Source organism: Aphis gossypii, chromosome 2 (assembly GCF_020184175.1).
Source record: "Aphis gossypii isolate Hap1 chromosome 2, ASM2018417v2, whole genome shotgun sequence".
NCBI classification, from domain to species: Eukaryota; Metazoa; Arthropoda; class Insecta; order Hemiptera; family Aphididae; genus Aphis; species Aphis gossypii.
Genome location: NC_065531.1, coordinates 68,522,676 through 68,548,583, shown reverse-complemented (window position 1 = coordinate 68,548,583; position 25,908 = coordinate 68,522,676). Strand labels below are relative to the sequence as shown.

Here is a 25,908-nt window from a genome sequence, read left to right as displayed (position 1 = left end):
CGTGTGTCGTCGTCGTCGTCGTTTATTACGTGTGTTGGTGAATACGCACACGGTTGATATGTATACACATTGTGTGTGTATTGTGTTTTATTATTATAATATATACGCGTAATCTATACGGCGCCGCCGAAAACCCAAAGATATATTGGCCAGGGATAATCAACAGTAAATATCGATGTATATCGTAATATATATATATATATGTATATAAAGCTCGAACATTATTATGTACATAATATTAAATATTATGTACACACACACACACACACACACACACACACACACACACACAATAGCAAGGCGTTATGGGCCGCAACGTTAACGCAGTTGTGCTGGGCACGTGAACGGAACGGACCGGCGCGATGCGCCTGCGCGCCGCCGCCGCCAAACCGCGATACGACCTACTTACGTAATCGCAACACTTGCACTTGAGCCAGTTACGTCTCCGTGACGGTGGCAGGTTGTGTCAGTGGCGACCTCCGTCCCGCCATCGCGCCGCCGCCGCCGCCACAGCAGCAACAGCAGCAGCCCGCCGCCGCCAACCCCACCCCGCGCCGACACCCGCGGTAGCGGTTTTTCTCTCGATGCGAAATTTTGCGCGCGCGAACATAAATAGACGCGGGCCCGCGTATAAATAAACGCGCCGGACGAAACGGTTGTGGATAAAATAAAAAAAAAAAAAAAACCATCAATGAGAAAAATATCGAATAAAATACACACGCGATTATTTCGTTGTTAAAACGCTATAAAGATCCCGTTGAGAAACCCTATCACATCATATACTGCCTAACCTATGCTACGACGTGTATATGTGCGCCTACTATGGGAATAAAAAAAATAATTGGTGGTATAAAAAATAATAAACAGAATAGGTACCATAATAGAACTCGCGCACGCTGTAGGTTCAAGGATTACATATCATAGAAGTCTTATATAAAAAAAAAAAAAACAATTGTCGCAAATGGAAAATATCGAAGAGACCGGTATATCGGATGGTGGTCGTATTACATTATAATTTATTAACACCTTTACTATTGTCTACTACAATAATACTTCCATGCCGTGCGATTGATAATAGTATTATAGTGTATATGCTACTATTAGTCATTTTCCCGGGATAATTATTGTTATATAGATAATATTGTGCAGTATTATCGTATTATCAAAAGCGAGAAAAACTACGTAGCCCGACGAAATATCGTCCCCGCCTCCGTTTTGCTGCGAGTCATTGAGCGGAAAATTATATCGAAAACAAAAATTACTCTCTGAAATTTATTATGAAATATCATTTTCGATTTTCGTGCACCTTTGGACACACGTTTTTTTTTTTTTGCAAAACCATGATTTCACAAATAAATAACGTTTTAAGTGGTGGCAAATGAATATTATTTACATCAACTGATTTGTATACAATACACAATTAAAAATTTTTTATAGTATCAGCTCAAATATTCACGTATATTTAAAATTAACCTGTACACAATAGATAATTTATAAGGGTTATGTATTATTATTTATACAACAAATTAAAACAAATAAATCATAACGTTCTTTTAACTAGCTATAGTATAGTTATTTAAAATATTATGTATTTCAGGTGTAAATAAGCTTTTGTCAATTTTAAAGTAATTAATAATTATAATGGTTTTATAGTCTATACATATTTACATAATATACATGTAATATGTGTATACATTGTGTAGGTATATATAGAGATCTTATGTAACAACAATATCTCAAATTAAGTTTTAAAGACATAATATTTTACGAGTTTCATCGATTGTCTTATGAAAATCTAATTGATTTTATTTTCTAATGTGGTTTTTTCTTCACTACCTACTAATAATAATCGATGTCAATTGATTTTAATTAAAAGTTTATGAAATTACAGTTATACCTACGTTTATTTTGTATTTTTATTTTTTAGGTCAGACATACACATTGCTGAATAAGTTTTCATTCAATTCAGTGAAAAATAATAGAACTGCCAAGAAGTTGTAGTCCTTGAGATAACTCCCCACCCTTTACATATGCTAGAATTGTAGAAAATCGTCACGGATTGTAGTGCACGATAATTATTTTCCCGATTGTCTATGAATTTTACAATATAGACTTTGCGTAGAACAGCGATATCGGAGTAACAAACAAATATTTATTTTAGAATTGGCATACGCGTTTTATTCTAGAAAAAAAAATATAAACATAAATAAAACTGAAAGTTATTTTCACTTTTTCGTGCAACAATAAGTGCCCGTCGGGGGTGTGACGACGACCTTGCCGAAACCCTAAATTCAATTGTTTGTCATTTTTCCCTTTCACGGGATTGAAATTGGCTATAAAACGTATTTACACAAAACAACATCCCTGCAGAGACATTATGAACGTTGCATAGGTAAAGGCGTATGGTGAAATATCTATTGTAACGAATTTGTTTTTATTTTTGGTCATATAGTAATCCCCAAAGAATTGTAATAACATATATAATATAAATGTAAACACAGCCACACACGGGTCTTCTGTTAATTCTCGAAAAAATCGTGCTCTTTTGTTAGTTGGTCAAGGTTTCTAAAAGAGGGTGAAATTCACAATTATCAACGCTTAAATATGATTAAAAGTATAGCCAATATCAGGTTATTTGTTATCATGTATGTTGTCAAAATGTTTTAAACATAATAATTGTATTTTACATTACATTTTTTTGGATTATAATCTATCGATTACTCGCATAAAAATTTTAATCTAAATATTAATGGAGTTTTAAGATTTTAAATGATAATTTAATTTGAAAATGTTTTTAAGTATTTTACTTAATTATTTGCATAATATATGTGAATCAGTACAAATAGTTAAAATAAAACATGAGAAATCAATATTATTACTGAACATGTTTTTGTTTCAGTATAGATATACATATTATGCTCGATATTATGTTATAGTACATAAAATACATTAGTAATGATACTTAATGGACATTATATGACCGATGTGTTATAGTTTCTATGTTTTATTTTATACGTTTACAAAATAATTTTTGATTTCAATCAGATTTTGAATCAACGATGGTTTGCATAGCAGTAGAGGGGAACCGGTTCATCACAGCTCTATGGACCGTGTCGTTAAGTTGTCCTTGACACGGTTCTGTTGGATAGATTTTTATAAAAATACAAGCCCTCTCTCTTCTATACGTATCCAGTGATACCAGTAGGTTTTCATCATACACATAATATTTAACATTACTCGTATAATATTAATTACGTACAAACAGAAACCTCCCAGACGCTTTAAAATAGCTAGTTGTATTATACAATTATAATATTGTCCAAATTATATAAAACGTATTGTTATAAATTTCTACTTTGAAGTTTTTTTTTTTTTAATACGTATATTTAATACTATTTAAAAATTAATTTAATAGACAACTCTAAATATATAATATAGACTTAAATTTGTTTTAACTAACTATAAATTAATCATATTTAATAGAATCATATTATAACTATAACTAACTTAAATTTGATAATTTATAAAATTCGTGTAATTGAATCGAATACTTAAAATGTTGATTTACCAATTTTTATAATAATTTACGTTTTTAAAATAAAATTGAATATTTTTAAAATCTTATAATTTATTTTAAACGCGTATGCAATTCAAAAATCTATTGTATTTAATTATACATTTTTTATAAAATCGGTAACAAAAAATATTATTTTAATTCATTATTTATGATACTATGAATTTCTCAAATATATATATTTAATTATTACTAAATATTCAGATTAAAATTTCAAAACTTAAATTATATTAATAAAGACATGATAACAAATTGTTTTAAAAATAAATACAATACAATGATTGTATAATGAAAATAGTATATACGTTTGTTGCACACTTTAATTTTCTACAGACGGCGTTGTGTATAGGCACAGTAATTTGCACAGCAATTCGTGAAGCAAGTTCGCGAATAACCACTGCCCCTTTATCCGGAGACATTGCAATAACTTAATAGTTATTAAGCGTTCACAGTAGGTTGTATGTTGTCAAATAAATGTGAATCAAATAATTACAATAAAAACATTAATATGAACTAAAAGAAGTTTGTTTAAAAGTGAAAGTGTATTATATATAAATGTGGAATCTGGATGAACCAAAGAACAAGAATCTTAAACATTGCTGCCTGGACGATTAGTAATTTACCTAGAAATATAACAACACGAGGCAGCCAATGAGAATCAACTTCAGTTGAAAAGTTTCGGTCTATGATTTTTTTTTTTTTGGTTTAGGAGGCAATAACCTTTTGGACGTACACGTGTGAAAGTATGATCATTGTAAGCCTACATAGTATACAGGTGAGGAACGCCTATAAGACAATATTATAATAGATAGCTTACATGTAGCAACTACTAGCTATAGCTAACTCACTAGGTACATAAAAATGGATTTCATAATATTCTAAAGCAGTAGTAGAGCTAGAAAATATTTTTTATTCGAATACTAATAAAAAGTAAAGAGGATATATTTAAATAACGTACCTATTCACATTTTATAAGGATTATCATTAAAAAATCTCATAAATAAACGTATTTTACTGGGTAACTAAGAAACAAATTACTTATTTTACCCATACTAAATACTAAATATTAACTGCAAATACATAAGTAAAAACTCATGTTATCTGTGCACAAATATAAGACCTTTCCACAATCATCAATGATATTTTATGTATTTTATATTCAAATTAAAAGATGCTAAATGTACGAGAAAATGCCTTAAGAAAAATCTACTAATCCACTGCAGTCAATATATATTGATAGGATTTCAATGAAATATGATTATTTCTTTAATAAATTTTATTACTTTTGTATATACTTATTGTTTTTATTTTTTTTGGGAACCCCTACTCATAGAATTCCTGAACCGGAGCAATCGTCTTCAACGGCTAAGGTTATTACCCGTGACCGAAAAAATTGAACACGTACTTTTCTCCCTACCTACGACTCTATTCGTGTCCCTTTTATCGGCCGACATCATCAGTCTTCATTGTTAGAGTTCCGTCAGAAAGCCGAAGTGCTTTCTTTCTTTCATTCTCACACGGGTCAACCAACCCCGGGGATTCTTCGGGTAATTATTATCCGTGTGTATCCACCATTCGACTGGCCGTTATAATATTATGGTCGACTTGCCACTGGGAATAGTAATGACTCTGCGGTTGTAGATGAGGTTTAATGACACTGGATTTAACACCGCCTTCTTTTTTACCATCAAAATTGGAAAGAGCGATAATAAAAATAAATATATATTCTAAATCGAAGCTTGTCACTGAATAATAGAATAATAAAACCATTTTAAATAAGTGGTTCGTGGTCCATACAACTATACAATATTTGATTGATTTTAATAGATTTTTAGTACCTACTAAAACACGTAAGTAAGAATAATCATAGTTTATAATATACCATCTTATTTAAAATAACAGCACTTTACATACATAAATTAGCTTCGAATTTTTTTTTTTTTTAAAAAAAAACAGAAAGTCTCTCTGCTGTGTATTAGGTATGAGTGTGTCTCGTCATTGAGTAGACCATTATAATAGATACATTAAATTTGAATTCAATGATAAATCATTGTATACGATAAAAAAAACCATTTGATTGGAGACTGTCTGTCATCCTATACTTCTTAAGGATGTTTTATTATACATTTATATTGCTATTATTAATTTAATTATCAATTAGTAATACAGTAGGTTGAATTAATTTTTTCAAACACAAATTATATACACACATATGATTATAATTATAATTATTCTAGCTGCTATACGCTTAAACGAACCGGAGAACAGTGTGTATATATATATATGGCTTAAAATTAATCTAAATATTTTGAAATAATTGCATTGTATATAGTTAATAATATACATGATAATAAAACGATTCAAGCTCGTACAAACAATATTTTTTAAATACAATTAAATAAATGTAAAAAAAAAAAATCATGCTTATGTAATATGTATACTTAAAATTTTTAGGTTCATGTAAGAACTTTGGAGAAACTATAATAATATAATATGCATTAAATTATCAAGCCTTGTTTTATAAATTAAAAATATTATACATTTATAGCTAAGATATTGGCATATTTTATATATTCTTTTAACCGGGTTCATTTGATGTAAAACACTTATAATTTCAAAAAATATTAACAATTTTAAATATGTTTTGGAGAATTTTGATAAAAAAAATGTATCCAAGAATTTTGAACGAGTACATATAAGAGCGAAGTGATCCACTATTAACTAAACATTAATTACCTACAACTAATTAACTACAAGTCTAAAACTTAATTTTGATACATCGACATATCGACATACCTGCCTACTCAAAATAATATTATTCTTTGGAATATAAAATTAAAAATGTAAACTATCATTCAAAAGAGTAAACAACGATTAAACGATAACAAATAGTAAAAAATGTTTCATTTCCAAAATGTTACGTACCTAATTAGTCAAAATTGTTTTAAATAGATATTGAAAGAGTACAATCTAAATATGGGATGTAGATTTTTTTAATTATAACACAAAAACCAAATCTATTTCTTTTTCTTTGTTTTTGTATTTTAACCCTGATTATTTTAAAAAATACCGTGTCTTTTTGTCTATAATATTAACTATATCCAATTTAGTACCAGTAACTACCCTTAATGTTGAAGACTGATGCATTTTTACTGATCTAAAAAGTGATAAAAAAAAATTGAAAGTCATTGTAAACCATAATACAATCATCGATCCATCACTCAGAATCCAAAAAATGTATACATTCATCTGATATAATCACTTATATTATTTAAAACTGTGTGGACAGGATGTCAGAATACAGTAACTGGATGTGGTTCGTCACGCATTGCTTACAATACCATAAACCAGTGTTCTATAATTATTTTTTTAGAACTATAAATGATAACAAATTACTAAATTCAAAAACTATTCAGAATCAAGTCTTTATTTACTATAAATAGTATTTAATTTTTAAAATATTAAGTGATCATAAAAAATGTATATGTACAATATGATTATGTTCATTATATTCTATGAGGTGGTATTTAAAAAACTTTGAATCAAAATATTTAAAATGAATTAAAAAGGTTAGACATTTTTCAATAACTTGTTTGTGTAAAAAAAATATGTAACCCATTACATTATTGATTACCTGTTTAAATTAAATAAACATACAAATCGCTATTTATTGTACCTATAATAGGTATTAGGTATACCAAATATAATTAATAAAAAGTGTTAGGATAAAACTAAATATTTTAATAGAATAATACTTCAATGATAAAGAATTTGTATGTATAAAAAAATATACAAATATATCTATATTATCTAGAAATGAACTGAATAAAATAAAATATACTTTATAAACGTTAGCCTATATGTATATTAAGAATATAACCCTAAGTAATGGCTTTATTTGAAATGTATACCATTTATGTACACCTACACCATAATATCGTTTGACATACACATCACAATTTATTATCAACGCTTGTCATTTAATAAGACCATTTAGTTCGAGACTTGTCAACATAAAAATCCCAAAAGAGATTACCAAAAATTTACAAGGGTACTGTTGACAAAACATTTTGTAAAACTAACTCAACTAAAGGGATGCCGCCTATCGACGTTATTACGGTTGTCCGAATAACTGGGCGTAAAGATTTACTGTTTTATTGAGGCGGCGTCCTTGGTTAGCTCGCTTTCTATCCAATCGTAACTTGTCTGAGTATGTCGTTCCAAAAATTTCGATTTTATTCTCCCTTTAACATGTAAATAATTTATAGCTGAATTACACGCCGAATTTCAGAACACAATACTTAGCCTTTTTTTACGACCCCGTTTGACCCAAAGACCTATTTATAAAACGAATATTTGAATTGTTATTGTTGTGTCAAGTGGTTTAGAGGTATTCGTAGCACGTGCTAAAGGATACTTAAATTGAAGATTTCAACAAGCAATAAAAGCGGTCAGATGAATAATACAATTACCATAGAAATGTGTATACAATGTATACATGTTATTAAAATAACAAAACAGCTTTAACCCTTAAACATTATATTATATTTTGAACAATAATTTATAAAGGTATTATTATTATTTTTATTTTTATTATTCAGTAAGATTGGACGGTAACATTTACTTTTATCGCCTACAATATTTGCAGTTATAGTTTGGTGGTTTCTAAAATAAAGACACTAGAATTTACAAATCTTAGGGCTGTCCAAAAATAGGTCTGAATTAGGTGAATCGGAGCGACCCTGACACTATTATATATTTGCGGGGGAAGGGGCGAGCAGAGGGCCCTTGCCGTCCTTGCTTGAGCACATCGTGGCGAATCATTCAAAAGTGGGTCACTAGTCACAATGTTAGCGGCCCTGCTATAGCCTTGAGCTAATAACTGCACGCATTCATCCGCTGTCTGTGATTAGAATAATAATACACAGACGGACAACAATCAATTAAAACAACGAAAACTGATTTCATAATAAATATAATTTACAATCATTTCAAACACGTATCGTCAAAGGGAAAATACAAACTGCCCCAGCACACATGATTTCTTGGTATAACAAATAGTTAAGTTTAAATTAAAACTGTATTAATTATTTCAACACTATTACCTTCAATGAAATTGGGATCATCGTCACTCAAATGACTCAAGTCCATGCACTTCGAATCTGAAAAAAAAGTGAAACTAGAAATTATAAACTCGTATTGTTTAAAGTCAATGTCATAGTCAGAATTATGTTTTTGTTTTTAGGATAGTGCACTTGTAATGGTTTTTGTTCTAACGATTGTATTCTCAGTTAAATATAATTTTTACATCCCATTGTGTTTAAAGCATTGATTTAAATTTAACGATTAAAATTATGCAACGAATAAAACGGTAGCAATAAAATAACTAATAAAACGCATAGAATTACAATTTTTAACTATACACATATTATATTAAATATGCAAATTACCTTCGATGAATGTTTGATCATCTTCGTTCAAATTACTGAGGTCCATGCACTTTTGATCTGAAAAATATTCAATATATCAATCATTAATTTAAAAATATAAATATATATAGGTAGGTACCTATATCAATTATTAAAAATCACAAATTTAAGTTCTTTAAATTGTTCAAATGTATAGGAATAACAAAATACATATAATATATTAAGTACAACGTAATCACGCAATTAATACAAAATCATATTAACATGGGTATATGGACATATTATATTTACACGTGATTACTTGCTATTAATATAATATGTAACTAATCCATATCCAACATAGCTTATTGCCTTCCATAAATATATGACAATATCATATTTACAAACATTTTAATTGTTTAAATAGGTATAGGTACTCTTTTAACGATAAAGATAATTTAAATAAATTTGACAAATGACTTGTTTTTTGTCAATAATTTATTGGCACAGTATTATATATTAAGAGTTTATGTTCCAAAATAGAAACGAATCTATCGTATATTATGTATACAAGGTGGGATTATTTATAAGGTAAACAACACTCATACTTTTGAAAACAATTTTTTAATGCAATTTGAAGTAATGACAACACAATAAATTTTGGAAATACTTTTATTGTTTACTAATTTTTATTATTATAATTTGTAAGTTTTTATATTTTTTTGAATAATAACATACATTTTTCTCAAAGCGGGATGTTTTTTCTGAAAATCCCCATATATAAAAATCATATTTCAGACAAGCTACCTAATTAGTTATAATTAATTATAAATATTTAAATTTTTTGAAAACTGTAGTGAACCAACATTTTGCTTAAAACTATTGCTATACCATTCTAATTTACTTGCCAATAAGTAACAATAAAAGTGTTTTTAAAAAATTGTAATGAATTAAAAAATGAAATTTTCAAATTCGTTAAGTTTTCAAAAAAATAAATATCATAATATATAATAAAAACCAACCAAAAATCAAATCAAAAACGAGCATTTTATGAGTTAAAAGTAATTAAAGTTTAGAATGACTGTATAAAATTAGTGAACCAACGTTTTGAGAGATACCCTTAATAATATTACTAAACTATATACTATACTAATATATATATCTATAGGCAAGGCCGAATATGAGGGGGGGGTAGGGGTTCAGCCCCTCCGCGCTGAATATTTTATAGTTAATAAATTTAATTTATATAATTAAGATATAATTATAATAGTAAAAATAGTATTTGGTTTAACCCCCCCCCTCTCGAAAATCCAGCTACGACCTTGTTTATAGGTACATTTCAATACTCCATAAACTAATATAGCTTCCAGACGAAAAGCAATCAATCATGTTCTTTAAAACATACTTATTAATAATTGTAAATACTAGCTGCAAAGCCTGTCTATAAAATTCCGATATCACAATACTCTTTTGAACGTAATCCAAGTGCGCAACATTAAATTGCCAATTTTTTTTTTTTTTTTGTTCCAATTACTTTGTTAAACAAATTTATAAATAGATAGTGCCTGGCTGTGTGATAAGAAAAGGGTCAATGGTCAACGATTTGGGTCAAAAATTATAATCGACATAGTTTAAAGTCTATTATTTAAGTCTATAGTATTTCTTTAAATTCATTAAAAAAAACTCTTTTTCCTGACTGTACCCATTCATTAAATTTATCAATTTCGGAGGACTATCGGAGTATTTATTTTTAACCAATATATATAACATTATAATAAATTTTGTTGTATAAAATAATCATGTTATTAATGGTGACTGCATAGTACATAATATTATGTAATTAATGTGTAGCTACAATAATATTAAATAATATATTTTCTTAGTTCATAGTCAGGTATAGGTTTTATTTTTCGAAATCAAAATAAATACATTTCACACCACATCATATATAATATAACTGTATTAATTTTAAATTTTATTCAATATACTTAAATATATGAAAAATTAAAAAAAAATTCATTAAATTAAAAAATTAAAATGATATATAGCTTCTATTTTTTATACCAAATTTATAAATACAGCTTAATTCATAAATTAACTAATTTAATAATATTGGTATTATATATAATATATATACATTTATATTTACACATTAGTACTGTATTCGATAATTTTTTAAGGAGATAAAATAATAAATAATCCAGTACCTATTTAAAAAAAAAAAAAATTAGAACATCGTATGTGTACTTGTAAATTATGTTCATAAGATCTAAATAAAATAAATATATGATGATTAATATATAAGATCGGTATACGAAAAAAACAAAATATTTACAATATTATCATATAAAATAATTAACAAAGCTATAATAGTTTAACTATATACATTATATACCTATTATAAGTCATGATTTTTTTTTTTTTTTTTAATTATTAAAGTAGTACCTAAACAACATTGATCTATTAAAAATTTTATTTGTAAATTAAAATATTATTTCACTTAATTCATTTTTAGGTTCTGAGTGGAGTGAGGAATGTATTGGTTTTACAATGATGTTTATTTCTTTTTTATTCTATAAACACTTTTCCTCCCCCTAAACTTGCTCAAAAGTACAAGTGTAGCATATTTTTTGAAAAGTTATTTAAATACTTTAGAGAAGTCATTTTTGGAATTTCGAAACGGTACTCGAAATAAAAGTGGTTAAAGGAGAAGAAACGTACGATATCACGATTTTGTAATATTAAATAATAACTACAGACGACTAATTACGACTTTGTTTATCACCATAGAAACGAATAAAATTAAATAAAAAAGATCCCCTCGTCCGCGTCCGCTCAGAATCGTTTTTTATCGAATGCAATCATTACATTCAAATCGAATACCTACAGTAAAATTACACTATCCTGTCCGAGGACCGAAGGGACGATGGACAAACATCCACCACCGAAATGCGCTGACCTACTTTTTTATTGTTCATTACAGTTATATAATCTATATATTTTAATAATAATAAGCATAAATTATGTTTTCTATAGCTTGATGACTTAAATGGAACTACTATATTATGAGGATACATCCTAGGTTTACTTATAAGAGTTAATTTAAACGGCAGTAAGTCGATTATAGGTATTTAAAGACTTTTGTGTAGTCACGACATAAAATTTCATGTAATGTAACAAAAAATCATGATACTTTTTTAGACAAGTTTTAGAATTGAAAACGGTTTTTCATCACGTTTTCTCCATAAATTGTTTTATTTAATATTTAACACATTCAAAATGAAATTTCTAATTTATTCTTAATTCGATAGTTATAAAGTATTATGTATTTTAACATTAATAGTTAAGTAATTATTAACATTGGTTCAAGGCGAATGATGCAATATTAAAAACTAATTGTTGATTAATACGACATCATTTGATACTTTTAACCTTGAAAGAGAATCTTTCGGAAGTCTGGAGAAAGATATGGATTTTTTGCAAAAATCAGTGCTAATTTTTTCAGTATAATAACAGATTTGTCCTTTAATACACATATACCAAGGTTATACTTGTATATATGAGGTGAAGGTACACACAATTAACACATATATTTTCATAGTAAAAACAATGTCCCTTAAATGCAAATTTACTAGAAATATTATACAAAACAAATATTGGCTATCATTCACAAAATAGCAATAAGTTAATTTGATCAATTTGCAATTTAAGTGGGTCATAAAAAATAGGTGGGAAAGGTAGCACAATTCAGGAATGACTTCACGATTACCTACAAGGTCGGCAGCAATGAGATAACGCCGGAATAATACACCACATCAATGATAATATAGAAAATAAATAGACATTTATATATATATAAATTTTTTAAAACGCTCACATAAGTATTATGTCGGTCCAAGAAGTGGGCCAATGTCAGATACCCCATGTATGTCAGTAGGTCAAACGCGAATCTTAACAAGATCACTACACAATATTACGCGATACAAATATATACATAATAATATAAAAGTATATATATATATTTCACTTTCATTTTCGTCGCATTATTATTCACGCACGCACGCGGAGGAAAAAACTGCGGGCTATTGAGTCACACCACACCATACCAAATACTATTGTGTTGATCGTATTATGTATATACTAACTTAAACATTCTTAGTGTTGTTTCAACTTTTGTAACAATATATAATGTTAAACTATTTGCAAGTAAAATATATGAATACTATAATTTATCTGACGACTTAAGAATATTTGCTTTAAACATCGGCTTAAAAAAACACTTTCACCCTATCCCTATAATCAAGGGCGTATGAAAGTTGTAATGACCTAGGAAATGTCAGACAAGGTAAAATCTACAATATAATACACATATTTGTCTATATTATGCATTTAAACACAAACTAATTAACCAATTATGATTTTTATTGTTATTATATATATATATTTATAAAAGTTACTTTTTGAAATAATAGAATACTTTCAAAAATGGTGTATTGTTAATACCGTCCTACTTTTAAATAAAATAAAATAAATTAGCAACAAGGACAGTTAATAAATTAGCCTAATTACCAAGATTTGGAATATTACTTTTTCTAAGATTATTAAAAACCTATATTTTGTATCATCATTAAATATATAAAAATAGGAATCCTTAAAGACGAAAAATTACATTCAGTAGTTTTTATTCAGTAATAGGTTTTCTTAAATATTATACCCAAAAACGAGGAAATTAAAAAATCCATTGATATACCTTTTACTTTTTCAATTTTATTTTTAAAAATATTTTAAATGTTTAGCAATTTCTAACACAATTAAAAATAGTTTTAATTTATTTTTTATTTCTAAAAATGTATCATTATATAGATTAAGTAATTAGGTACTGCTATTACCAAACATAATTTTTTAATTAACCAAAAACTTAAAGAAATATTTGAATGCTAAAGAAATATTTATTATTCATTAATAATTCTACAATAAACTTTAGTTAATGTTTTTTTTAGAAATTAGGCTTCAGTTACTTAAAATAGATATGAACACCACAAATAAAAAATATGTACATATTTAATTTATTTTATGCATATTAGAAGTGTATCAAAACAAAAAAAAAATTATATACAGTTTATATATTATATAACTCCTAAAACGATAATGATAAATGAACATGCCATTCATCTATATTCAGCTACTGTAAATTATTTTTTTTTAATATTTAGCGTGTAAAATATACTAATTCATGGTAGTAAGGTTCATTTATTACAAATTCTAAATGTTAATTAAATATAAAATATACTCTGATATAATAGCTTTTAAAAATGATATTATTCCACAAAACTATAATTAATAATATTAAACATACTTTTTTAAACTGCGTATTATACCAAATTTTACAGAATATTCTTATGAATCGATAAATTACAAAAATACATTATTCCTCGAGCTAGGTAATTAAGTTCTAAATTTATAATAGTTACAAATTGTAAATCATTTATTAATATTCAAAATATCAATCATTAACTAAAATACTATAACACATTTATATATAATAAATATTTATACATTTTATTTGTACCTATGATAGTACCTAATTATGTACAATTTATTTAATAACATACCTGAATCTTTGTGTAGATAATGTGATGTAACGATAGAAGAGTTGCGACAAGGCCTTTATTGCTAGTGACCCGGTTAGAGGGATGAAAATACGAGACCGAAACTAGGCCGCCGCCCCGAGACCGTGGTAAGCCAGGGAGGAAAAACCCGGGACGCGAAATGGGTCCCAAAGGATACGCATGCGATTGCGTGAAAATGTGGGCGGAACGCATGACCTCGCGAACAAAAAATAGGTCGACCTGTGCGAATTCAATTTTCATTTTCGTCCCGTGCCGATCATATTTTATATTGTTTTGTCATCAGTATGGAACAAATATGTAGGTACTAACCTAATTTAACAACTATACATACAACTTAAAATCATTAATCGTTGATTTGTATAAAACATGGTCAATTTTTGTTTTTAATTTGTATTTTTAAAATAAAAACTGGAAAAATCTAGAAATTTTTTTTTTTTTGTTATAAAAACAAATTAATTATCTAATTTTAATATAAATGTAGAAATCATGTTAAGACATTATATTATATTATGCTACATATTATAGAAACAAAATGTAAAGATCCAATTTATTATACTAGTAATTATACTATACTGAGTTATTTATCAAGGATATTTACGCCCATTATATCATTTAATAGGGAATTTATTCAGTTTCTAAAATTTTTAAACTTTTAAATTTACTATAAAAACCGCGTTTTTTGATATTTGAAATGATTTTTTTATTACCTACTTACGTAGTTTCCTGTGACAAACTTCTGTTTTTCAAATAAAAACCTCATTTCCCTTCCATTAACTATAAAATATTTAGTAGATAATAACTTTTTTATATATTCTGACACACCTATTCAAAATATAAACGAATTGTTTTTCAGTTATTAAAATATTTATACTTAGGATAATTTATACAGTCTTTAAAATGGTTTCACAAAGATATAAAATAATACAATGTCGGACCTGGAAATTATTATAAGTGAACAATTTTTATAAAATATATAAATATTGATAGATGAATAAAAATTACAAAAATTTTTAAATTACCTACCATCATATACATTATATCTTCCAAAACAATACATTATTATATATTATTATCCTTATGCCTATTATCCTTAATACACAAGTAAAAACCTCAAAAACTACTCATTTGAATATTGATTTCAGGACGTCAATATTTTTAAATAAATTATTTAACAACCAGCAGTTATTTGAAAAACAAAAGTTTGTATCCCCGCAGAACACTTTTAAGTAGTACAAAAAATCTCAATCATTTGAAAATTAGTCTTTAATTATAATTAAAAATTCTAAGAAATTTTGAATAACTGCATTATGGAAGAAGAAACTGGAGAGTAAATATGCTTAGTGAATCGCTCTATATAGACGCAAAACTTTTTCTTCTAAAATTAAAACTCCTAAAAAAATACAAAAACCACCGCTACAAGAAAATCAAAAGTGGAAAATATAATTCAATTTAAAAGTGATTTGAATGAAAAAAATATCGTATTTACATGCAAATCTACTTATTTTGTCTTAATTTATGCTGTTTATAATATTCATGTTTAAAATTGTTGTAAATAAATAATCTGCTAATTTGCCACTCGTTATTTCATAAGCTATATATTGAATTACAATATAGAACAAACATTTACTTTTTTGGTAAAAACTTTTTCTCTTTTACAAAATCTCTATATTATCATTTAATAACATTTCATCATTCCAATAATAAGGAAACTAATACAGTCTTAAAAACATCAACAATTATATTCGTACTTTAATAATAATAATAATACAAAATATGTACACACATGAACCGCATTTTAAATTCTAACATAGAATATAATAGGTATTTGCATTTATAAAAGTTATACGGCTAGCATATAGTTTAAGGTTTAACCATACAGACTCCAGAGTATATAAACTAACTATAAACCTGTATTCTATAAAAGTACACTTTAAACTACATGATAAATTAAATCTATGCATAGGTGTCTGATAATTCATTTATTTATTATTGTTAATATATCAGGAAGTCAACATTTATTCCAGTGTAACCATAACCGTATAGTTACGTCAATTACATTTTTTATTTTGTTACATAAACACTAGGGTCTAGGACTTGTATCTATAACCCTCATCAATAACAATAAAAGTTAATTTTATACAAAATTAATAAATAATAGAATATTATGTTTGGCATAACATTAATTTGATTTCTATATTTTAATTTTATTGGTATAAAAGCATGAGGCATATATAATATTTAAGATTAAGTTATTAAACTGAAAAATCAGAAAAAAATATAAAAACTAGTAAGTACCTAATAGTATTGATCACTCAGATAACCGCGAACGTTTCGGGACATGATAAACATTGATAGTAATGTATTATTAATTAATATTTGTCTTAAAAAGTTATACAATTTAAATCTAATGATAAATCATTGTATTTTAAAAATGAAACCTAGTTTCATATATTATTACATTTTTAATAATAACAAAATTATAATACATATTAAGTATCAATTTTATTAGAACTTTTGCTAAAATGTCCTAATTTTTATTCTTAACTTTACACTTTTTTTATTAGGCTTTTGTACACCTATACAACGAACTCGATAATTAATATAATATATAATTAAAAACAAATTATTATCTTTACACTTAAACAAATTATTGAGAAAATACATCTTTAGATTATTTTATACCTATATCCTATAATTATTATCTTATCCTTATCTAAATGGTCTCAATTAGTCATACAACTTTTATGTTCGATTTTGTATCAAAAAGTATAATATAGGTACAATAATGCAATGAATATTAATGACTAATATAATATGACTAAGCTCCGTAGTACATTGTAAGCATTCAATTTTGACATTATCGATAATTTCACAGTAAAATTTTATATTTAGCAAAAAAACCATACAAATATTTCAAGATAAGTGTACAGTAAACTACAATGTGTGAACCGAGTTCAATGTATTACGTACACGCAACAGTCACGAATCTCATTGTATCATCTATAACAACAATTTTTACGTGAAACAAATTAGATAAACAAAATCTGTGAGCCTCGTCGCTTCCGTTCCGCGTCACCATTATTCTATGGTCCGGTGCGACGTGCTAAATAAAACCTTAAACTAATCACGTGACATGCAGTACAATGAAGTTCAACTTTACGCGAAATTTTGACGGGCATGAGGTTATGGTGAAATCAGTATTCAAATTAGTTGGAAGCTCACTTTAGCGAATAATTTTAAATGTTCTACGTCATTACGCATGTCTTATATAAAAATACTCATAAACACTAAATAGGTGTACGCCAAAACTAAACATTATGATGAATATTATTTAACATACACATTTTTGTATAGATTTACCTTAAATGCGTCGATATTAATATATAAGTACATTTAAATAAAATACAATAACGTATACAGATAATATGCCATATATTATTATATACAAATCAATTTATAGGTTATCCAATTATACGTCGCTGTGGGAAACTTTATACTACTGTCTATTGCAGCTCCGAAGGTATCATTTTGGGGAGAATAATTCACCCATTTAAATTTTCCAAGACTCTATTGGCAGTACGGGACGGCACTATATTAAAAAATATTATACGTAATATAGTTTACAAAAATAAAATAAAAATATTGACTACCTATTACTTGAATATTAATATAGCACGTCGTACAATAATAGAAATAACATCGGCGGGACAATAAACAAACACTACCAATAAAAAAATTTAAAGCAAAGCTCTGCAAATGTATTTTTTAAATAAATTACATTTTCTAAGTAATCAAATATTTATTCGTACATTTCTAAACCAACTTTATTTAAATTATGTCAATTACTTTTATAATTTAAATTACAAAAAATAAAATGATCACTTTTATAAATATAAATAATTACATTAGTTATTTAGAAACAAGTAACTACTATATACTAATTTAACTTAATGATAAAATCATTAATTTTAATAAAAATATAATCCCTAATGCCGTAATTTAAAATAAGTTATTATTATAACATTATGAACCCTTATTACACATTAGAAAATTCAAAAATGATGATATGTTTATTACCCTATTTATAATTGCTTTTACCGAGGCTTTTACATACTTATGGTACGGTATAGTTTATCTAATGATATATTCAGATATATTGGATATGTTAAGATTAGGCCATGAACTATTAGTTTGTATTTTAACCTTTAATATCAAAGCATAACTTGGTCAATTTAAGTCCGGATGCATCCAATAATAATCTTTCCTCCTGCTATAGAATTAGTAGGGGGAAATCATACTAACTGTTGTGGGTCAACAATTCAAACGTTATATTATAATTCATTGAGCACTACGTAATGATAAAAATTTAAATCCTTTTTTATAAAAATGTAACTATATTCAACAGTGTTACTTTATTTTTAAGTAATCTAAAATATAATTATACACATGTAACACACATACCAGACTAACTACTATTGTTTTTGTAACTGTATACCGAGTGGTCCATAATCATGACGAGAGACACTCACTATTTAAAAAAACCTATAAACGTTTTTTAAATTATTTTATTTTACTAAATTTTAAGTCGTTAAAAACAAAATTTACTAACGAATATGTTGGTCCACTTCTCTGTTCATCTAAACTTTAAATGCTTTTAACTAATGAACTATTTTTATAATATTTGATTCCATCAATTAAATTACTTCAAATAATATTATAGTTTAAAATGAAATTGAAAATGTATGTTTCATTCAAAAGAATAGAAACGTTAAAAAACAATAATAAATAATAATAAAAAAACGTTATTTCCAAAAACGTTACATTTTCTGAATAAATAAGTGTCATATATTAAATCGAGTATTAAATGAATTACCCCGTACACACAAAACAATAAATTTAAGACATTTAGACTACAGAAATATTCAATAATTTTTATCGTTGTAAGTGTTGTAACATACACATACTTAAAAAGTTTAAATTCACTAGCTAGGTACATAAATAAGTGATAAAATGTATTTTTTTTATATTTTAAATAATCAGAAAGTAAAATTCAATAGGTACTAGTGTTTAAAATTTGCATATTAAGTTTTCATTTGTATTTAATACTGCAATATATATATAACACAAAATATTGTTTATACAACTATAATTTTTTTACTAAACGATATATCTGTACAGATTGTTGAAAGCTATTTTTAATTGTTTAATTGATAACATTAGAATATTAAATACCTACCTATAACTAAATATTCTTACTAAATAATTTCAAATATATACGAGTAAAGTACCTGGTTAAAAAGTTAAAAATAAGTATTTAATTTCTTTTTTAAATATTTTTCATTTAATCTTTTATTAAATAAAAAAAAAATTGGTGATCAACATACTTTTCTTACTTACTGCATTTAATTTAATTAGAATCAGAAAAATGATTCAACACTCGGTTAGTTTTTAATATTTTAATATTATGGTTAATAGGATATCCATTTGACCAACTTTTATTAAACATTATCCCCAACATTATCCTTTAAATAGCAACAATATAGCTGATAGATTGGTGAAATGACGAAAGTGCATTGTGCATAAGCTAAAAATCAAAAAAATGTTTAAAAATAAATGTTTTTTATTACTAAAACAGGTATTAAATGAAATAGTACTTTTAATAATAACTATTGAAGTTATCTTAGTAGAACTTGCCTTGCATCAATTATACCTTAATAATAAATCTACCTATTAAAAAATATAAATACCCATGTCATTGAATGGACTTATTGAATCAATCCCGGTGCTTGTTTGATAATTAACAAAACGTATTTTTTATTTAAAACAACCTAAACAAAATGAAAAACGTGTTGCTATAAAAAGCCGTGAAATTTTTAAAAATTGACTCTATATACTCTTTATTACAACTAATTTAATAAATGCATGAACAAGAATAGATATTTTTTAGAAGTAATTACTCCGTAGAGGATCGTTTAAAATAACGAACAAAATCAGTGACAAAATATCAATTTTATCCAACAGCAACTGGCATCTCAAAGAGTTAAGCCCGAAATAGGTATATTATTTTATTTATTATGATACTAAATTCCTTACTCTCTACTTCTAAGACGCTATACTGACTATTACCATAAGTCGTTACTACACACACAACACCCAATGACTATTGTCTATTGGTAATAAAATTTTATTTCAAACCAGTTGCGTGTCGCGTATAAATGTATAATAAACATTGATATTAAACGTATGGATGTCAACATCACAACTGATACCATTGTGTAGCATCGCTACATCTCTTTCTCTCTTGTTTAAATATTAGTTTATTTATTTTTCACTCGGAAGTTTCCTGTAAGAGTAAAAAACCATCGTTTCTCATTCGTCGACCTAAGAGTATACGTTTAGTGAAGACGGGAATTCCATATCCACATGTTAATATTAATATCAATGGCAATAGAAGATTCAAGATGATAAGTAGCTTCTAACCAGCGGGCGGTGAGTTCGAGTAGTTACAAAATACGAGTACGTACATCGATCAATGGTAGGTACCTCTCCCAATAAAACGCGAGACATGACGGACGGTTAAAAATTGTAAATCAGGCGGACGGAAAAGGGCTAGTAGCCCCTCGCCGCGGTCCGCGTTTTTATTAATTTAATATGATTAAAACCTATAAAACCGTGTAGTACACGACGTAATAATATCGTACTTAGCATACGATAACGTCGTGTACAAAGAACGTCGTATTTTATCATCCTCCAAAGGTTCTCGGGCCAGTGGACGCGGAGTGTGTGTGTGTGTGCCCGTGAAGAAATCGCGGTGGAAACCACCGTCGAGGAACGCGAACGGAAGGAAATTGGGAGGAAAAACCGCTGCCAGCGACAAACGGCTCGTTTCGGCGGAGCTGCGAGTCCGATGCCGCACAACAATGCCCCCCCGTGCACGCCCTCCCGCCGACCGAGTGACGAAAAAACAACCACCGCACGGCACGAACCCTTCCACGGTCACGTCAAACCCAATTGGCCCGTCGTGCGGCGCATCAGGTGAAAACACAATATCTTCGGGACTCCCACCGGGCTGGCCACCACCACCACCACCACCACCACCATCAACGCGCTGCCGGCGACCGCGTGGACCCAAAATAGCTAATCACCGTGTCCACAGTCAAGGCTCCGCGGTGCCCGCGCGTGAACTTGACCAGTAAAAGGTCACCCCCCGCCCGCCGCCGCTCGCCCACCCGAGAACACCACAACAGGTGAAGTGCGGTTATCTACTGCTACCGAGATAAGCATCTGAATTCGCTCCGCACGCCGAGCTCAGACGGCGATCGACACCGAAGGGTGCACCGCACGACGACGACGACGACGAAAACGAACGCTTGTCGACGACGACGACGACGGGAGAGCGGACCGAGCTGACAACGGCGGAAAGAGAGATAGAAAAGAGAAAGTGTTGCTCCGCGCCCGCCCGCCCCGCCGGGGAATACGCGACGACCCGGACGTCCGGTGAAGCCGAGCCCATCGCCGCGTACACGTTGTTTTTCCACACGACGGAAGGAAACCACCCTCGATCGGGATTATTAATGTTATACACACGCACACGCACACACACACACACACACATACATGACATTATATAATTCGATAAAGTACGCAGTCTTACCAGCTGTATTGCCGTCCGACGAGAACGACGGTGGCGGCGGCGACTGCTGCTGCTGCTGCTGCAGCACTATGGCGTGCGGTTCCGAGTTCGAATCGTCTCGAGACGGTCCGGCTACCGTTTCGTCGTCGCAGTTATTGTCATCCATTTTGAACGCTATCATCACTACCCGTCGTCCTGCGGCGGATTCGTCGCCGCCGCCGCTATCGTTGCTGCTGCTGCTGCTGCCACCGCCGTTCTCGTCGCCCGCCATCGGGCTCGACGTCGCGTACTCCGACAGTTGCGCCGTCATGCTCGTACCGATGCATTTCCGACGGACGGCCAGCACGGCGGCAATGTAGGTCGGTAGGCCATCGTCGTCGTTCACTTGCACTTGTTTTTCACGTCGTCTGGCATAGATATATGTATAATAATATAGGTATTGTTATGAACACTGGCGCGACGGCACACGAAACAGGACGGCAACCGTCCGGGACGACGGCGGCGGCGGAAAAAATATCAAATACTACAAATACCTACTATCTACGTACACGTCGGCGGCCGATGACGATTTCGTCGTTATTGTCTCGCTGCACGACCCGACGACGGAACGGACTACGACGGCGATACGCGAAGGGTTGCGACGAATGCGGCGGACGGATTTATTTACTTATTTTGTTTTTTTCGCGCACTAGGGGGAAAGATAAAAAAAAAGTGAAAATGAATAATTTGGTTTGCTGATGAAAAAAAAATAATAATAATAACACCGTAGGTCCACTTTGCGTTGAACGCAGGCTTGCCGTCTCGACGATTCTTTTAGAAAGTAGGTCATCCAACATGAACAGTTTTCGCGGAAAATACCGGGAATGTCCGCCGGTGCTGCCGGGCTCGAGACGAAGATCGGCATAAATTTTCACGCAAATTTTACGGAAAAACACTGTCCCAAGACAATTGGATAGGACAATAGCCGTCGTTTTCCGGAGTCTGTACCGAGATAACGACATCTGTTGTCCGGACGACACACTAGGTTCGAAACCGTTGGTTACACTGCAATCGCATATCCTTATCAATTCTGGATTTTTTCTCGATATTTATTATTTTTTCCATAAAAATAAAAGTATTAAGTCGAAGTCGAACAACTCAAACAATTAATAACCAATTAAATGAATATCTAAATTCATATGATATAATTTACCTAATTTAGTCTAGATTATAATATGGCTGTATCTGCAACTTTACAGGTAATTAATAATATTGTATATTATGAAATTCTTAAAATCATTGTCATGAACTTTTAAAGTTTTAATACAATAACCCATGAATTTGATTTTCTAGTAGATATTGTAATTGTAAATATGTAGTTGTGATAGCTGGATAGGTGGTTTTAAATATTATTTTAAATGTACGAGTCAATAAAAATTACGTATTCAAAAATTAAGAAAGTATAATATAATTGACTATGAAGATTCTTAATTCTTTATTTTCACTTTGATTTTATACATTTTCTTTACCAACATCCAAATTTAAATTATATCTTTTCAACTTAATTTTGTTCCAGAAAGCGATTGATTTAGTAACCAAAGCAACTGAAGAAGACCGTAGTAAAAATTATGAAGAAGCTTTAAAATTATATGAAAGCGGAATTGAATATTTTTTACATGCTCTAAAATGTAAGTTAAATAAATATTATATACATTAAATAAGTATTTTTTTAAGCTTTTTTATTACAAATATATAGATGAAACCCAAGGAGAAAAAGCTAAGGATAGCATACGAGGTCGTTGTACACAATATTTAGAAAGAGCTGAAAAACTAAAAGATTACTTGAAAAATGGAAAAAATAAAAAGAAACCAGTCAAGGCTGGAGAGTCAAACTCAAAGTAAGATTTTCCATAGAATACATGAATATGAAAATAAAAATGACTTATTATGATTATTTAAAGAAATGATGACAAGAAGAATGATAGTGATGATGATGGAGATGACCCTGAAGCCAAAAAACTACAAAATAAATTGGAAGGAGCTATTGTTGTTGAAAAGCCTTGTGTAAAATGGTCAGACATTGCTGGCTTAGAAGGAGCAAAAGAAGCGCTTAAAGAGGCTGTCATACTTCCTATAAAATTCCCTCACTTATTTACTGGCAAAAGAATCCCTTGGAAAGGAATACTATTATTTGGGGTAAATATACTCAATATTTTCTTAAATAATTACATTAATGGATAATTAAAATGTTTTTAAATTGTTTTCTTAGCCACCAGGAACTGGTAAATCATATCTAGCAAAAGCAGTTGCAACAGAAGCTAATAATTCTACATTTTTTTCCGTCTCATCTTCTGATCTTGTATCTAAATGGTTAGGCGAATCTGAAAAACTTGTCAAAAATCTTTTTGAATTAGCTAGACAACATAAACCCAGCATTATATTCATAGATGAGGTAGATTCACTTTGTTCGTCGCGCTCAGATAATGAATCTGAATCGGCTCGTCGAATAAAGACTGAGTTTTTAGTTCAAATGCAAGGTAAAACTGTCATATTTATTTATTTTTATGTTTGATATTTATGTTATTTAATGTTTACTGTTTAGGTGTTGGTACTGATAATGAAGGTATTCTTGTATTGGGAGCCACAAACATACCTTGGGTACTTGATGCAGCTATACGTAGACGTTTTGAAAAACGTATTTACATACCTTTACCAGAAGAGCATGCTCGGTTAATTATGTTGAAACAAAATTTAGGAAATACCTACCATTTACTAACTGAAGCAGACCTAAAGACATTGGCAACTAAAACTGAAGGGTATTTATACTAAAATGTACTTATAATATGAAACTTACTGAAAAATAACAATAAAAATGCATTTTTTAATTAGCTATTCAGGAGCAGATATCAGTATAGTTGTAAGAGATGCATTAATGCAACCAGTACGTAAAGTACAAACAGCTACACATTTTAAACGAATAGCTGGTCCTAGCCGAGCAGATCCAAATGTAATTGTGAATGATTTGTTAACACCGTGTTCTCCAGGTAGCCCTGGTGCCATTGAAATGTCATTTATGGATGTCCCCAGTGATAAACTTCTTGAACCTGCAGTATCTATGGTAAATAACTGATGTTTTTAATTTTATAAATGTTTGTATCATTTTATACTGTTATTATAGAGTGATATGTTACGATCATTGGCTACATCTAAACCTACAGTGAATGATGATGATATGAAGAAATTGGATAAATTTACTATGGATTTTGGTCAAGAAGGGTGAGTCAGCTCTTAATGTTCAAATATGAAATAATTGCGATGAAAATGATTCAATTTTTAACAAGTTCTGTTTCTTCAATGGATCAAGACATGATTTTTTTTTTTTTAGAAATAAAATTATTTTCTCCAACTTTGTATCTAATTATTATGTTATCCTTATCATCTATACATATTATTTATAAACTTTTTATTTTTCATATATTGTCTAGATATTATATTTAAAATAAATCATTTAATTTTTAATCAATTTTCATAAATATTTTATATTTTATTTTATAAGTCTTCTACAAAATGTAGCTACTTAATAATTTATCAATCTTTTTCTATAGCAGACCATTTAAGATAATCTTACTTATAACATGTTATAAAATTTACAAAATATTTCTTTATAACATGCTTAATAATCAT

The 25,908-nt window shown here is 28.9% G+C and overlaps 2 protein-coding genes across 3 annotated transcripts in view; one reads left to right on the top strand and one right to left on the bottom strand.

Moving 5' to 3' along the window:
• LOC114126050 (nuclear hormone receptor FTZ-F1-like) overlaps window positions 1-23,111 on the bottom strand; it is a 62,319-nt gene extending 39,208 nt beyond the window's left edge. The window contains exons 1-3 of one of the 2 annotated variants that reach the window (XM_050201907.1): window positions 22,267-23,111; window positions 9,025-9,081; window positions 8,680-8,736 (exon numbers count right to left, since the gene is read on the bottom strand). In XM_050201907.1, coding sequence (XP_050057864.1) covers window positions 8,680-8,736; window positions 9,025-9,081; window positions 22,267-22,555 — 403 coding nt within the window. In that variant the 5' untranslated portion in view covers window positions 22,556-23,111. Of the gene's footprint in view, window positions 1-8,679; window positions 8,737-9,024; window positions 9,082-14,594; window positions 14,942-22,266 lie in introns of those variants that run through there. The other variant, XM_050201908.1, reaches the window with a different exon arrangement.
• Window positions 23,112-23,197: 86 nt separating this feature from the next.
• LOC114126051 (vacuolar protein sorting-associated protein 4) lies at window positions 23,198-25,747 on the top strand. The gene is made up of 8 exons (XM_027989923.2): window positions 23,198-23,483; window positions 23,801-23,912; window positions 23,981-24,122; window positions 24,186-24,420; window positions 24,494-24,761; window positions 24,827-25,040; window positions 25,114-25,342; window positions 25,403-25,747. The coding sequence occupies exons 1-8, from the start codon at window positions 23,460-23,462 to the stop codon at window positions 25,502-25,504; spliced, it is 1,326 nt and encodes a 441-aa protein (XP_027845724.1). The 5' UTR covers window positions 23,198-23,459; the 3' UTR covers window positions 25,505-25,747.
• The last annotated feature ends 161 nt before the right edge of the window (window positions 25,748-25,908 follow it).

Coding starts and splice junctions, on each gene's coding strand:
- LOC114126051 (XM_027989923.2), top strand. CDS start 23,460: ATGGCTGTATCTGCAACTTTACAG. Junction 23,913..23,980: donor TTTTTTACATGCTCTAAAAT/GTAAGTTAAATA, acceptor ACAAATATATAG/ATGAAACCCAAGGAGAAAAA. Junction 24,762..24,826: donor GTTTTTAGTTCAAATGCAAG/GTAAAACTGTCA, acceptor TTTACTGTTTAG/GTGTTGGTACTGATAATGAA.